Here is a 14,163-nt window from a genome sequence, read left to right as displayed (position 1 = left end):
TTTTTTTTTCCGATGTAAAGATGTAGAGAATTGTTATTGTTTGGATTTTATAGATTTTAGTTTAATATTATATTTTCACAAAAATTCTTGATTATAAGGTTAGTATTGGAATATTTAGTTTAAAATTGAAATGTGGGGTGAACAAAATATTTGGTGGGGTGGCAATAGCCGCACCCTATTATTATTATGTTCTTCCATCGTCCTCTAACCAGATCTCTTTATTCTTTATTCATATATACATCTCTCTCTCTCTCTCGTAATATATATATTTTCATAATACTATAGTATATTTATTACGAAAATTCTATTGTACCGGTTTCTATTTGAGGTCATGTGTGTAAGTCTCTCTTTATCTAACGTAGGAGGTGGAGAGTGTTGTACCTCCTGAAATGTATGAACGTCGAGACCGTTCAAACGATATGACAGCACGTGAATTATTTACCATGAATCACAAGAAATTGTTGGAAGATGCAGAGATTTCTATAAAAGGGACGGCCACTTCTTGTACAGTTGTAGGCGCTTTGATTGTTACAATGATGTTTGCTGCAGCATTTACAGTTCCCGGTGGAAATGATGGTAACACAGGCTTTCCCTTGTTTCTAAATCACAAGTTATTCAAGGTTTATATGGTCTCAGATACCATATCACTTGTTTCTTCCACAAGTTCAGTGATTACATTTTTAGGAATACTCACCTCACGTTATGCAGAAAATGATTTCCTCAAATCTTTACCGACAAAGATAATGATCGGCCTAATCACCCTTTTTTCCTCTATTGTTAGTATGGTGATAGCGTTTTCTTGTGCGTTTATCCTTATGTTTGACGGAGAAGCCTGGATTGTTATGCTAAGTATTTTGCTTACTAGTGTTCCGGTAATATTATTTGTATGGTTGTTGTTCCCTCTCCTTATCAAGACTTTCATGTCTACTTACGGACCTGGAATAGTTGACAAAAAAAAGATTAAACGAGTTAAATCATGATTTAAGAATAAAATGTTAAACATGATATTCGTTTTGTTTTTCTTCCTTGTTATATTTATCATTATAATTGTTTTGTGGTTTTAGACTACCATGTGACGTTTTCATGTAACAAACGTACAGTTAGTATCAATGAATTTGCCGAATATCTTTTAATCAAAAAATATATATTTAACAAACAATTCATAAAGTATGGCATTTGAAAATATGAACATACGGAGAAAGAAAATGATTACGTGAAAACAAAAAATTCAGTAATTTTTCGTACAGTCGAAAATCAGAATGACTCATTAAGTAATTGTCTAGCTAGTTTTGCAGATCTCTTATAAGAGAAATTTGATCATTAATCCCACAACTCAGGTTTCAAGTTAACTGGGAATTGTTGACTATAGTAAACTTTAGGTCTCTATATGTACAACGGCTAAAAGAAAAAGAAGTATTACTAGTTTAGTAGTCGTTTTGATTCTGATGGTGAGGTATATGACTATTAACAGTCGATTTGTACCACAAGTTATCAATAAATAAAAATAACTATTATCGATCAAATTTCATGAAGAAAATTATTTAAGACTTAAGAGGGTAGGAACTGGGAGGGTGCCTTGGAAAAATTAGTAGAGCTAAGTCGAGATTGTTCAAGACTTCAAGGAAGACAAGGATTATTATACGATCTTGGTAATCATGTAAGTTGCTTCATTTTCATTTTTGAATTTTTTTTTTCAAGGTGAAATCGTCAATTTAAAGGATAGAATATAACTTTAGTATAACCCAAAATTGAACCTCAATCACACAACTCGGATTTTCAAATCTGTAAAACCCGGTTGATTCTAGGGTTTCAAAACTGCGTTTTCCTTCCTGTCCGACGGCACGTCCATTGACGTTGTCGTCGTCGGACGGGAGTTTTGAGGGTGACAAAGTGGTGGTTCTGCTCTGATGGACGGCGGTGGTGGACTGAGAGTGGAAGTTTCTTCCATGAGGGCGGATTGAGAAGTTGCTGATTCTGAGTTGTAGTCGGGTTGCTCTAACAGGAGGTTTGTCGTCGGAATATCGTGGTCGTTCGGTCTTGCCGTGTGGGAGGCAAATTGGTTTGGCGGCGTGAGGCAAATTCGAAAGGCAGAACATAGTGGAGAAGGGTGGAGCAGGGATTAGACCCGATCTAAATTTGGTCTTCTCTTGCCTTGTTCTGTTTGTATCTTGCAGATGGTGGTGTCTCCTCCGTGAGACATGGACGACAACGCACTTCGCATGGCGGTTGGCGCTAGCGGCTGGCACTGGCGGTGGGGCGACTGCTGGCTTAGGCTCAGGCTAGAAGCTTCTTGGGCCGGTTTCTTTGGAGAGCTACCTCTTGAAGCCCAGTGAGTTTAGGTTGGGCCAGGGCTCTCTTGAGCCCAGGTCCGGGTCATTTTAGTTTTCTTTTTTATTTTTCTTGGTTTTTTTAGTTTAATTTTTTTTGTTTTGATGTTGTTTGTCGTTTCACCCTTTAGGCGAGGGTGTTGGTTTTGGTTGGTGTTGTTGGTGGTTTTGGTAGGGCCATGTTTGATGTCATGTCTAGGGACTACTGGTATTAACGTCGGTATTTTCTTGTTGTCAATATAATATGGAGGTTGTCCATGCATATATGGTGGCGGCTTTAGTGTATAGTGTTTGGTGTGGTTGTTTTTTTTTGAGGTTGACCATAAAGAGGTATCAAGGGTGGGGTTAGAAATATGTTACATTTGGACCCTTTCAATTCATGTTCGTTGTAATCACAGGTATGTGGGTAGGTATAAATGTGGAGACTTGTTGTCTATCACCAAAATCTTTCATTGTTGTAAGAGCAAGTCCACCCCAACCCTAAAAACAAGACCCAGGCCTTCGCCATGTCAAACGAAGACCCAGCCAGAAAAGAGCTGCTTCCACCCATGAAATTTCTTTAACCTGAGTCAGACCTGGGTCATCACCTGGGTTAGACCCATGACCCAGGCAAAGGATTTTGAGGACCTGGGCCTTCCGAGCCACCTCATCTCGCCTGCACCCCACCACATGACGCTGGCCACGTTGTGGCACTGTGACACCCACGCCTAAACGCGTTGCTCTCGTGCGTCTCTAGCACGACCGAATCAGAGAGAGAGCGAGACGCGTGCCACAGACGCATGTCGGAAAGCTTAGACGGCGTCGTCGGTGGAAGATCACCGGCGAATCCAAAAAACGCAGAGAAAATGATGTATATAAAAATAGAAGCAATTCGTGAAATTAAAGGCAAGAGAAGATAGAGAAGGAAAAGGTGATCACAACCATACCTCTAGCACACGATTTGGTCACCGGAAATCCAAACCTTAGGCGGAAAAGCAAAGCTTCCCGGAGCTAATTCGATCACCACGATAAATGCATGTGAAATTGATGATAGGGGTTTAGGACAGGGAAGAAAGAGGAAGGTTTTGGCCAAGTCTGGCGCCGTGGGGTGGCCGGAATCGATGGCGTCGTCTTGGGCGATCGGAGAGCAACACAGCTCGGTCGTCTTCGAAGGAGAAACAGTTGACCCGATTTGGGTCAGTTGACCTGAGTTGGGATTTTATAGAGAAAATGAACGGCACAGATTTAAAAGGAAGAGATCAAACGGTTGAGATTAATCACGAATTTCTAATTTCTGAAAAATAATTTTATTTTATCTAACCTTTGATAAAACATAGAAAATAGTTCGACATATCGAAAACTAATTCGAATCCCTCAGTGACCTCATGTCGACGCGTACTACCACATAGGAGCCTTAAATCGAAGACTCGACATTTCAGAAAAACTCAAAAATAAACCAAACATATAAAATACTAAATATAAAATTCAATAAACAGTCACAGCCACGTGGCGACCCAGAAACATAAATCGTAGGTGGAAACTGCAGCCCAAAATCACTGTCACGTGACGATTCAGGTCTCGCCCATGATCCAAGCCTCCCAACGAAGACCCAAGAAATAGACTTGCTTTAATGGTTTTGTTATTATATAAAACTTTATCTCTCTAAACCAAAAATTAAAAAATAAAATATAATCTCGAACTCCTATAACGGAAAACCTAAATTTTGGTGGCCAGTGTGTGTAGGTCAGGCCCTAAGGGCATTTTCTGGGAAGATTGGAAATTATGAAAAAAATAATCCAAAGGAAAATAGAAACTGCTGGTGCAATCTGGGCCGTGTTAATTCTCCAGCATTTCAGACCGTCAAAAATTAACCCGGAGAGTGTCTTTATATAGAGCCAAATAAAGAATGAACTATCCATATTAACCCAGGTTCTTAGCACTCTCGATCGATTTCTCGACCACTACTCCGGCGTCCAGCGACCTCCTGCCGGCGCACCCGTCGCGTTCCACTCATGTCGATGTCGCCGACCTCCCGGTGGTACTTGTTTTGTCTTATCGTTAAGCATGGAGATAGAATCGACCCGAGAAGCTCCGGCGGGTTTTTGCAATTCCTGGCGATGCATGTGGTAGGGAACTTAATCTTCTCTTGGATCTCTGTCTGTTGGATTCAATGGTTTCTGGATTCCATTAAGCTTTGATTCATTTGTTGTTTTGGGTGTTCTCGGCTTCGTCTGTATGATTTGGTAACAGCCTCACATATGATTTGGTAAACATAAAGCATTTAGTGATCATGCTCTTGTATATCTTTGATCATGAGCTATTCTAAACCAATCTTTTCCTATTCTCATCCCATAAGAACTGGACCAAAATTACTTATATCTGAGCACAGGGACCATATCAGCAAAATGGCCTAGTCAGAGGGAACAAATTGAAAACCTGTCAGCACCATATCAGCAAAATGGCCTAGTCAGAGGGAACAAATTGAAAACCTGTCAGCACCATCCTCAAACGACACCGTCTACTGTAACTTGACCATTCCCACTTGACCTTCAAAACTAGCATATCCCAAACAGAACACGCACACTTCTTATCAAGCTCTGAAACCACACAGAGAACCAGAGCCATGGGTTTGCTTCATCAACCTCTAGCACCTCTACGTTGTCTTCAAAACTTACATCACATCTCCAAACACAAACCCACAACTCTTTCTGCATCTGGGCCTCTTTTCTCACTCTCTGTCCCTCTTATTCTCTGTTGTAATTGTAGTTGTATTATATTTGTCAATGTAGTCATATTTTAGTTGATCCATTGACTTTACAAATTTCAAATTGAATAGTTCTTTGCTTGTGGGATCGTCTTCATTAAGGAAATTAAAATTAAGAAGAATTTAGAATAACACAACTAGCTGTATTATTGTTACTGAAAGAGTTATCTGATCAACTAATAACTCAAAAGCCAGCACACTAGAATCTTAACAAATCAGATGATCATGTGGGCACACTACATGTTAAATTGATTGTAAATGACTTGTTCACCCAGCTAATATTTTTTTTTTTTTTTTATGGAGTTCAACCTAGCTACTATGTGAACAAGACAATGCCAGATATTACATCATGCACAACGTAAATTCAGACGCAATTTTAGGGTCCATCTAATTAAATTTTAGGATGACCTCGTGCTCAATGAACACCGAAAAGTCTTCTTTCTTTAGGAAAATCTAAGTATTGTTTAATTGTGAACTTGTTAAATTTTTTTAGTATGCACGATTACATCTGGTTACAATACTTGTGTATCTATAAATCTGAAGTTTTGCCTATTGCCTAATGTCTGTGCAAATATTGGTATCTTCAAGCAGCAGCATTTCTGAGGTGAGTGCAGTTCAATTCATTAAAATTGCTTTCTTAATACTCTACTTTTCTTATTTTCATATATGAATAATATGATTGCTGTACATAGGTTCCCAATAACATATTGTTCACTTATTGGTTGGATAAATTTTCAGATTGATGATGGCTACCATGGAAAGTATTCAAGTTGGCTCGAATGCACTTATTCTGGAAGTTCTTAACCGCACTAACTATGAAAATTGGAGACCGCGGGTGAAAACGTATTTGTTAGCTGAAGATCTCTGGGAGGTTCTAGAAGCAATTGGGGAACCTCCAAAACTCGAAGATGACCAAGCTGATTATAAGGCTTGGACCAAAAAGAATGCGAAGGCTTTGTATGCAATTCAAAATTCATGCGGGAGGGAGCTGTTTTATTTTATAAGAGAAATAGAAACAGCCAAAAATGCTTGGGAGGTTTTGGAACAAAAGTGCCAGGTTGTGCAAGGTATGCTCTTTGTCAATCACAGTACATTTTCTTGAGAGGGAAAAAATTTGTTGTTAATTTCTCAATATCGAATCATGTGTCGTTTTGAACTTTTGATTCTTGCACCACTCTTCATCTTTTATTAATAAACTGATCTGTTGTCTACTGCTAAAAAATTGGATAGATTTGTTGTAAAACTAGCTTGAAATATAATAGGGAAAGTGATGGAAATCAATTGAGATAACAAGTTTGGCATAACAATTGGCATGCAGAATACGATGAGAACAATGCTGACCACTTGGTGCGCTATAAATCGTTCATCGGATATGTTTACGGTGGTGATTGGAATAAGGCAAAGAAGTGTCTCGGAGATGTTGATGTTCGCAGCATAGCTACAGCGATGGATACAACAGATGACCTTGGAGACATAGCTCTTCATGTAGCAGCCAGGGAAGAGCACATCCATATTGTGAAAGAGTTGGTGCATTTGATGACACAAGAAGATTTGAAATCGAAAAACGCTGAAGGTGACACAGCTCTTCACCTAGCAACATGGAAGGAGCATGTGCACATTGTGAAAGAATTGGGGCCAGTGATGGGGGAAGTGAAAGACAATGATGGTGACACAGCTCTTCACATAGCAGTCCACTTAGGGAAGGTGGATGTTGTGAAAGAGTTAGTGTTGTTGATGAGACAAGAAGACTTGAAAATAGAAAACGATGATGGCTTCACAGCTTTTCACCTAGCAGTGAATAAGGGGAATATGCCTATGGTCAAAGAATTCGTGAAAAATGAAAAAGGTAATCTCATATTTTGAAGACTCTGATGGATCATTTGCATGGTCTTCAATCCTTTATTTTTATCTTTTTCTTGTTATAACATTTATCCTGCTCTATGTCAACTTGATTACAAACAGAAAAAGATTCTGGATAAATGATTTAACATAACCCAGGGTCAAACAAGGGAAGATTTTTGAATGGTAGCGCGCTTCTATCATCAATATATACAACTTTGAGTTCAAAATACAAATTTAATTCCCTTGCAGGTGAGAATAATATTGACAAGGACGGTTTTGAGCGTTATATACCGTTTACTACCTATGGGACAAATGGTGATTGGGACAAGGCAAATGAGTTTCTTAGAGAGCTTGATAATCCATGTGGTGCAGTAACAGCAGTAGATCCAAGAGACGACAACGGATATACTGCTCTTCACGTAGCAGTGTGGAAAGGGCATCTGGATGTGTTAGAAGCTATTACCTAGTGTGTTAGAAGCTAGTGTGTTAGCTGTTAACTTCTTTTACACTTCTCCTGTCCCATACTTCTTCTGATTAGATTTGAGGTTGTCCCTTTAATTAAGGACATCACCTTACTCATTCTCTACAGTGGTTTATCTTCCCTAGGATTTTAGTTCACATGGTGATTAGGTTAAGAGCTTGATCTGTTGGACTATAGCTTGGGTTCTTACCTCTATATATAGGTTGTATCTTGTACAAGTTTTTATAGGTTGTATCTTGTACAAGTTTTCTTAAGATTAATACATATCTTTCTTATATTCAAATTCAATATGGTATCAGAGCAGTGATCCTCATAGGACCTGCATCTGTATTGATTTTCTTTCTTTCATAATCCTTCTCTACAACATACTCTTTTCCTTCCATCTTGGTGGAGAAGAGAGTTGTAACAAAGAAGGACTCATCTGTTGCAAAAGACTCATCTCTTGCAACCACTACTTCTGCTGTGGAAAAAAAACCGAAAGCATGGAAGGAAATCCTAATCAGAGCTTATGTTCTACCCTCCTCGATGAATTAAACTACTTGCCTTGGTCAAGGGCAGTCACACTAGCTCTCGGTGGAAAATCAAAGCTCAGCTTCATCAGGGATAAGAAGATCCCAGACGATTCATCAGCCGAATATGAGAGTTGGTTGTCCAAAGACCAACTTGTCATGACATGGCTTCTTAATTCTATGGAGCCAAAGATTTCAGAAATCTTCAGCTACTCAGAGTCTTCTTATCACCTTTGGGAAGCTGTCAAAGACATGTATGGCAACCTAAACAATGCAGCTAGAGTTTTTCAACTAAAGAAAGACATCTCGGGGCTTCAGGTAACCTTTCATTTGTTCAACACCTTGGCAATTTAAAAGCCAAGTGGAATGAACTTGACATGTATAGACCTCACACCATTGATGCACCCACACTGTTGAAAAGAGCGGATGAAGATAAAGTATTCCAACTGCTTGCAAGTATGGGATATGAATATGAAGACCTCAAGAGTCATCTGTTGATGAGCCCTGAGCTGCCCTCATTCACAATAGTGTGCAACACCATTCAACGAGAAGAAGTGCGCAAAAAGGTGATGAGCGTAGACATCAACACCGGAGAGTCAGAGGCTAGAGCTTTTGCTGCAAATAAGAGCGCAAGTAACCAACCATACAGGGGCAGACGACCAGAGCTGAAGTGCTCTCACTGTGAAAGCATTGGTCGAGCAGGTATTGGACACACAAAAGAAAGATGCTGGATCCTGCATCCAGAACTGAAGCCTAAGTTCAATGAAGAGCAGAAAATACAAAGAGGTACTATGCAGAGAGGTCCATTTGTCTCAAACCCCAAGGCAAATATAAGCAATACTTCTGAAGACATGATGAACCTCACCTCCAATCCTATAACTCTCATAAATGAGTTTGCCAGTTTTCTTCAGAAGAAACAAGACAGTATGGAGAACAATGAAGCTGGAGATACAACAGCTATGCTTGGAAAATTTGCTGGGTTCTTGGCAAATTCAAACATGGCTTATGCAGAAGATACACCAGGTATTATATGTGCACACTCTACAGCTCTAGATATCAGTAAAAACCATGATTTTTGGATAGTTGACTTAGGTGCCTCAGAACACATCACAAATAATCCTTCCACTCTATATGATTTTGAAACTCTTTCAAAACCTTCTCATGTTTCAGTTGCAAATGGCAACAATGTTCCGATTCTAGGAAAAGGAAAACTAAAACTGTTTTCAAAATGTATCGAGTCTATTGCGCTGCTTGTTCCTTCATTCCCATTCCAACTCCTATCTGTAGGAAAATTAACTAAATTGTTGGGTTGTCTAGCCATCTTCTCTTCTCATGATGTTGTGTTTCAGGACCGAGTTTCCATGAAGAAGATTGGTGAAGGGTTCTTCCTAAATGGCTTGTACTACATCTCCACTTCATCAAGTTTTTCAAAGTGTTTTTTAACAGATTCCATGTCTGCAACACAACAACAATTGTGGCACAAAGGCCTTGCTCATCCTTCATTCTGTGTTTTGTCAATGTTGTTTCCCAATTTTTGTAAAAGTTTTCTCGAGTGTGAGACATGTCATATGTCAAAGTTCACTAGATTACCTTTCCAAATCTCTCATTCAAGAGCAACTCAGCCTTTCGAAATTGTACACTCAGATGTTTGGGGACCAGCATCTCTGGACTCCTTTGATGGTTATCGATTTTATGTCACCTTTATTGATGATTTCTCTCGTACTACCTATGTTTATCTCTTGAAATTCAAAAGTGAGGTTTTTAGATGTTTCCAAGATTTTCATAACCTTATCAGTAACAATTTTTCATCTAAAATTTGCATTCTAAGGTCGGATAATGGCACTGAATATACTTCCAAAATCATGACTGATTATCTTAGTGCACAAGGAATCATTCATCAAACTAGTTGTGTGGGAACTCCACAACAGAATGGTATTGCAGAACGCAAGAACAGGGATCTACTTGAAAAAACTAGGGCTCTAATGCTTCAAAGTAATGTCCCTAAAAGATTTTGGTCTCAGGGTATACAAACTGCAGCCTACATCATCAATAGATTGCCTAGCAGTGTATTGAACTTCAAGTCACCATTTGAAGTTCTTAAAAACAAGAAGATTGATCTTACTCATCTCATAATCTTTGGATGCACTTGTTTTGTGCATGTCCAGTCCAAGCATAGGGATAAATTTGATCCTAGAGCTCTCAAGCGTGTGTTCCTTGGGTACTCTTCCACCCAAAAAGGTTACAAATGCTACCATCCCCAGACCAGGAAGTTACTTGTTTCAAGAGATGTTCGATTTGATGAATCTGCTCACTTTTTTCAGCCATCTACTGATGCACCTCAGGGGGAGTAGTTTGGAGAGCTCTTTCCTAGACCACTTGTGAATGAACTTGCAGCAGATATTCATAGCTCACAAGACATTGTTCAACCACTTGTGAATATAGATGAAGTTCATGAAATGGAGGGTCACCAACATGAGGAAGCATCTCAACCTCCATCTCCTCGCAGATACCCAGCAAGGGTGCGCCAACCACCATCAAGATTTGGAAAGTATGTTAGTTACTCATCACGTTATCCCCTCGAGCTAGGTCTCCAGGGTGTGAGCTCTTCTCATAATGCCTTTCTCAGCAAGATTCTTACTGAGACTGAACCAAGAAACTTTGTTGAAGCAAATCAGTCTCCAAAATGGAGACAAGCTATGCATGATGAACTCCAAGCCCTAGATGAGAACAAAACTTGGAGTGTTGTCCCTCTTCCAAAGGGACAGAAGCTAGTTGGAGCAAGATGGATTTATAAACTCAAGTACAACTCAGATGGTTCTCTTGAGCGTTATAAAGCAAGGTTAGTGGCTCGTGGTTTCACTTAAACATTTGGTGTTGATTATAAGGAGACATTTGCTCCTGTTGCCAAAATGAACACAGTAAGAGTTTTGTTGTCAATTGCTATGAATGCTGGGTGGTCTCTCTATCAAATGGATGTCAAGAACGCCTTCTTGCATGGGAATCTTGAAGAAGATGTTTATATGAGAATACCTCCTGGTCATCCTCGTGAACAGGAATCTGGAATGGTTTGCAAACTGCACAAGGCTCTATATGGATTGAAACAATCTCCTCGTGCATGGCACTCAAAATTGAGTTCAGTACTTCTCGCTTCAGGGTTCACAAGAAGTCATGCTGACTCCTCCTTGTTCGTGCGCAACAGCAACACTGGAAAATTGGTTGTTCTTGTTTATGTAGACGATCTCATCGTCACCAGAGATAACATGGATGAGATCAAAGCTCTCAAATTAGCCTTGCATAATGCCTTTGCTATTAAGGACCTTGGAGTTTTGAAGTACTTTCTGGGGATTGAATTAGACCAATCATCTCATGGTCTTTTTCTTAATCAACAAAAATATGTCGTTGATCTACTAACAGAAGCAGGAATGCAGGGTAGCAAGCCTGCTCGTACTCCTCTTGACAGCAAGCTGAAGCTAGATATTGAAGGAGAACTTCTTACTAATGTTTGCAGCTACCAACGTCTGGTAGGCAAGCTCATCTACCTCACTATTACAAGACCAGACCTTACTTATGCAGTAAGCTTGGTGAGTCAATTCATGCACTCTCCTACCACTCATCATCTCAGCATTGTTAAAAGAATTTTGCGCTACTTAAAAGACATAGTAAGCCGAGGGATTGTGATGAGAAACAATGGTCACTTCAAGATGGAAGGATACTCAGATTTAGATTGGGCCGGTAATGCCATTGATAGAAAATCCACCACTGGCTATTGTACCTTCATTGGAGGCAACCTCGTCACTTGGAAGAGTAAGAAGCAAACAGTAGTTGCTAGATCAAGTGCCGAGGCAGAATATCGTGCTATGGCTTCCACAGCTTATGAAATTATTTGGCTGAAAGTTTTGTTGGGAGACTTGGGCATTGTGTGCACTCAACCTATTCCTTTACACTGTGACAATCAAGCTACTATGCATATTGCAGCCAATCCAGTTTTCCATGAACGTACAAAGCATATCAAGGTTGACTGCCACTTTGTTCGGAATCAAGTTCAAGCAAAACTCATTGAGACAGTGTACACAAGATCTTGTGATCAACTGACAGATATTTTCACCAAGATTCTTGCTTCTGCTCAGTTCGAACGATTGCTTTCCAAGCTTGGATCAAGGAACTCCCTTGATCCAGCTTGAGGGGGAGTGTTAGAAGCTATTACGTAGTGTGTTAGAAGCTATTACCTAGTGTGTTAGAAGCTAGTGTGTTAGCTGTTAACTTCTTTTACACTTCTCCTGTCCCATACTTCTTCTGGTTAGATTTGAGGTTGTCCCTTTAATTAAGGGACATCACCTTACTCCTTCTCTACAGTGGTTTATCTTTCCTAGGATTTTAGTTCACATGGTGATTAGGTTAAGAGCTTGATTTGTTGGACTATAGCTTGGGTTCTTACCTCTATATATAGGCTGTATCTTGTACAAGTTTTCTTAAGATTAACACATATCTTTCTTATATTCAAATTCAATAGGATGTTATCAGAGGATTGGTGTCATTGCTGAAAACGAGACAAGAAGATCATCTGGAATTGAAAACCGTTGAAGATTTCACGACTTTTGGTTCTGGTATAAGTTTAGGGGTCAGTGAAGAATTCCTCATGAAAAAGGCCAAATACATGGTTGAACAGTACGAGAACACACTTGGCAGTTGTTTGGAGATACAAAACGCTACAGGTTCCACAGCTCTTCGCCAAGCAGTACTGCAGGGGAATGTGGATGTTGTGAAAGAGTTGGTGCCGTTTATGAGAAAAGAAGGTCTAGAAATACAAGACGCGGATGGAGACACACCTATCAACTGTGCACTATTAAGTGGGAATGTGGGTATTGCCAAGGAGTTAGTACAATCCATGAGACAAGAAGGTTTAGAAATAAAAAAACAAAAGGGGTTGCAATGCTCTTCACCTAGCAGTCCAGTTTGGGCACATGCATATCGTCAAAATGTTGATGCCATTGATGAGACCAGAGGCTTTGGAAGACAAAGATGCTCAAGGTGTTACAGCTTTAAATTGGGCAATCCAATGTTTCAAGGATGGAGACGTTTACGAAATAGCTAAAAAGATGGCTGGAATAAATGATCAAGTACTTGGCATTCCCTCGGGTCGCGATGATGGTATTCCCGTTGTCAACGCACTTCGTTGGAAAAAATGGGAATCGGTTCGCTATCTCTATTCAGTCACTCCACCTGAACTTCTCAACGGACCCAATGGCAGTGCCTTTATTTGCTATTGTTTAGATAATAGCAAACAGAATGGTAAGACATGATCTCTTTTCCACATACAGCTGATCATTGTCATTCTATTAAATCAATTGCAACTAATCCGCTTTTACTGTATTTTAGATTTGGCTTGGGACTTGCTTCGCCATTACCCATACTTGGCTATGACTATGCACGAAAAGCTTAAAACTTCTCCTATGTTGAAATTGTCTCGCATGAGATATGCCTTCTTAAGCGGAAGCCAACTGACGCGCTGGCAAAGATGGATTTATAACCGTGAGTATAGCTAACTTTATCCATTTTCTTTTGCCTAGTTTTTTTTCTTTTGTTTCTTTTTGTTTTTGTTTTTTTTTAACAAAGCAGAGTGTCAATGTATTGATATAGTAAAAAGTTACATAAAAATAGCTCACTCCTAAACGGTTACGACAAAATTGAGTCATCGGCAAAGAGCTATAGATGGTCTAAGAACCAAGATAACAATACAGATTAAGGCAACCTAAAATGCAACTATTACAAAATAAGAGCAAAGAAACCCAAGGGTGATTTCTTGACGATGCTAGAGAAGAAACCACAACGGAACCAAGTACTACCCGAGCTTATTTGATGGCCTTAGAGGCATTCAATCTACCCCGTCTGACCCAAAGAAACCAGAACATGCTAGACCCAATCTAAGAAGCAAAACTGCAAAAGCCTCAAAGCCATGAACCCAGACCCAAAAAAATTTCAAGCCCAACTGCTAAGGGCACCCAAGAAATTGGTTAACCCAGCTTCAATTTTGCCGCCTCCCCCAGCGAACGACCTTGACCCCACCGCACCACTACCAACATTATCGAGCCCACCAAACCAAGACCGTAAATCCAAAGAAACCCCAACCCCTTGGTTTCAACAAATGCAGAAAACCTCAACCATTCCTGACTTGCGTCGTTTTGGCCGAACGCCTAAAACTCCGGCAAGCACTCCCACTCAAACGTCAAACCCGATCTGAGCACTCGGATCTGCTCTCAACTC

At 39.8% G+C, this 14,163-nt stretch overlaps 3 protein-coding genes across 3 annotated transcripts; all 3 read left to right on the top strand.

The window, feature by feature from the left end:
• The first annotated feature begins 419 nt into the window (after nucleotides 1-419).
• On the top strand, nucleotides 420-980 carry LOC101300734 (ankyrin repeat-containing protein At3g12360-like). The gene has a single exon (XM_004301293.1). It carries the CDS (start codon nucleotides 420-422, stop codon nucleotides 978-980), a length of 561 nt encoding a protein of 186 aa, XP_004301341.1.
• Nucleotides 981-5,554: 4,574 nt separating this feature from the next.
• On the top strand, nucleotides 5,555-7,632 carry LOC101306337 (E3 ubiquitin-protein ligase MIB1-like). The gene is made up of 4 exons (XM_004299636.1): nucleotides 5,555-5,674; nucleotides 5,809-6,137; nucleotides 6,389-6,916; nucleotides 7,162-7,632. The coding sequence occupies exons 2-4, from the start codon at nucleotides 5,813-5,815 to the stop codon at nucleotides 7,377-7,379; spliced, it is 1,071 nt and encodes a 356-aa protein (XP_004299684.1). The 5' UTR covers nucleotides 5,555-5,674; nucleotides 5,809-5,812; the 3' UTR covers nucleotides 7,380-7,632.
• A 4,924-nt stretch (nucleotides 7,633-12,556) lies between these two features.
• Nucleotides 12,557-13,646, top strand: LOC101300154. Its single transcript, XM_004301292.1, has 3 exons — nucleotides 12,557-12,800; nucleotides 12,904-13,191; nucleotides 13,279-13,646. Exons 1-3 carry the CDS (start codon nucleotides 12,557-12,559, stop codon nucleotides 13,443-13,445), a joined length of 699 nt encoding a protein of 232 aa, XP_004301340.1. The 3' UTR covers nucleotides 13,446-13,646.
• Nucleotides 13,647-14,163: the final 517 nt, after the last annotated feature.

This window comes from Fragaria vesca, linkage group LG5, assembly GCF_000184155.1.
Source record: "Fragaria vesca subsp. vesca linkage group LG5, FraVesHawaii_1.0, whole genome shotgun sequence".
Classification (NCBI taxonomy): domain Eukaryota; kingdom Viridiplantae; phylum Streptophyta; class Magnoliopsida; order Rosales; family Rosaceae; genus Fragaria; species Fragaria vesca.
Note: the sequence above shows the minus strand (reverse complement) of the source record. Positions and strands in the feature narration are given on the sequence as shown.

Coding starts and splice junctions, on each gene's coding strand:
- LOC101300734 (XM_004301293.1), top strand. CDS start 420: ATGACAGCACGTGAATTATTTACCATGAATCACAAGAAATTGTTGGAA.
- LOC101306337 (XM_004299636.1), top strand. CDS start 5,813: ATGATGGCTACCATGGAAAGTATTCAAGTTGGCTCGAATGCACTTATT. Junction 6,138..6,388: donor AAAGTGCCAGGTTGTGCAAG/GTATGCTCTTTG, acceptor ATTGGCATGCAG/AATACGATGAGAACAATGCT. Junction 6,917..7,161: donor ATTCGTGAAAAATGAAAAAG/GTAATCTCATAT, acceptor ATTCCCTTGCAG/GTGAGAATAATATTGACAAG.
- LOC101300154 (XM_004301292.1), top strand. CDS start 12,557: ATGGTTGAACAGTACGAGAACACACTTGGCAGTTGTTTGGAGATACAA. Junction 12,801..12,903: donor ACAATCCATGAGACAAGAAG/GTTTAGAAATAA, acceptor TGATGAGACCAG/AGGCTTTGGAAGACAAAGAT. Junction 13,192..13,278: donor AGATAATAGCAAACAGAATG/GTAAGACATGAT, acceptor ACTGTATTTTAG/ATTTGGCTTGGGACTTGCTT.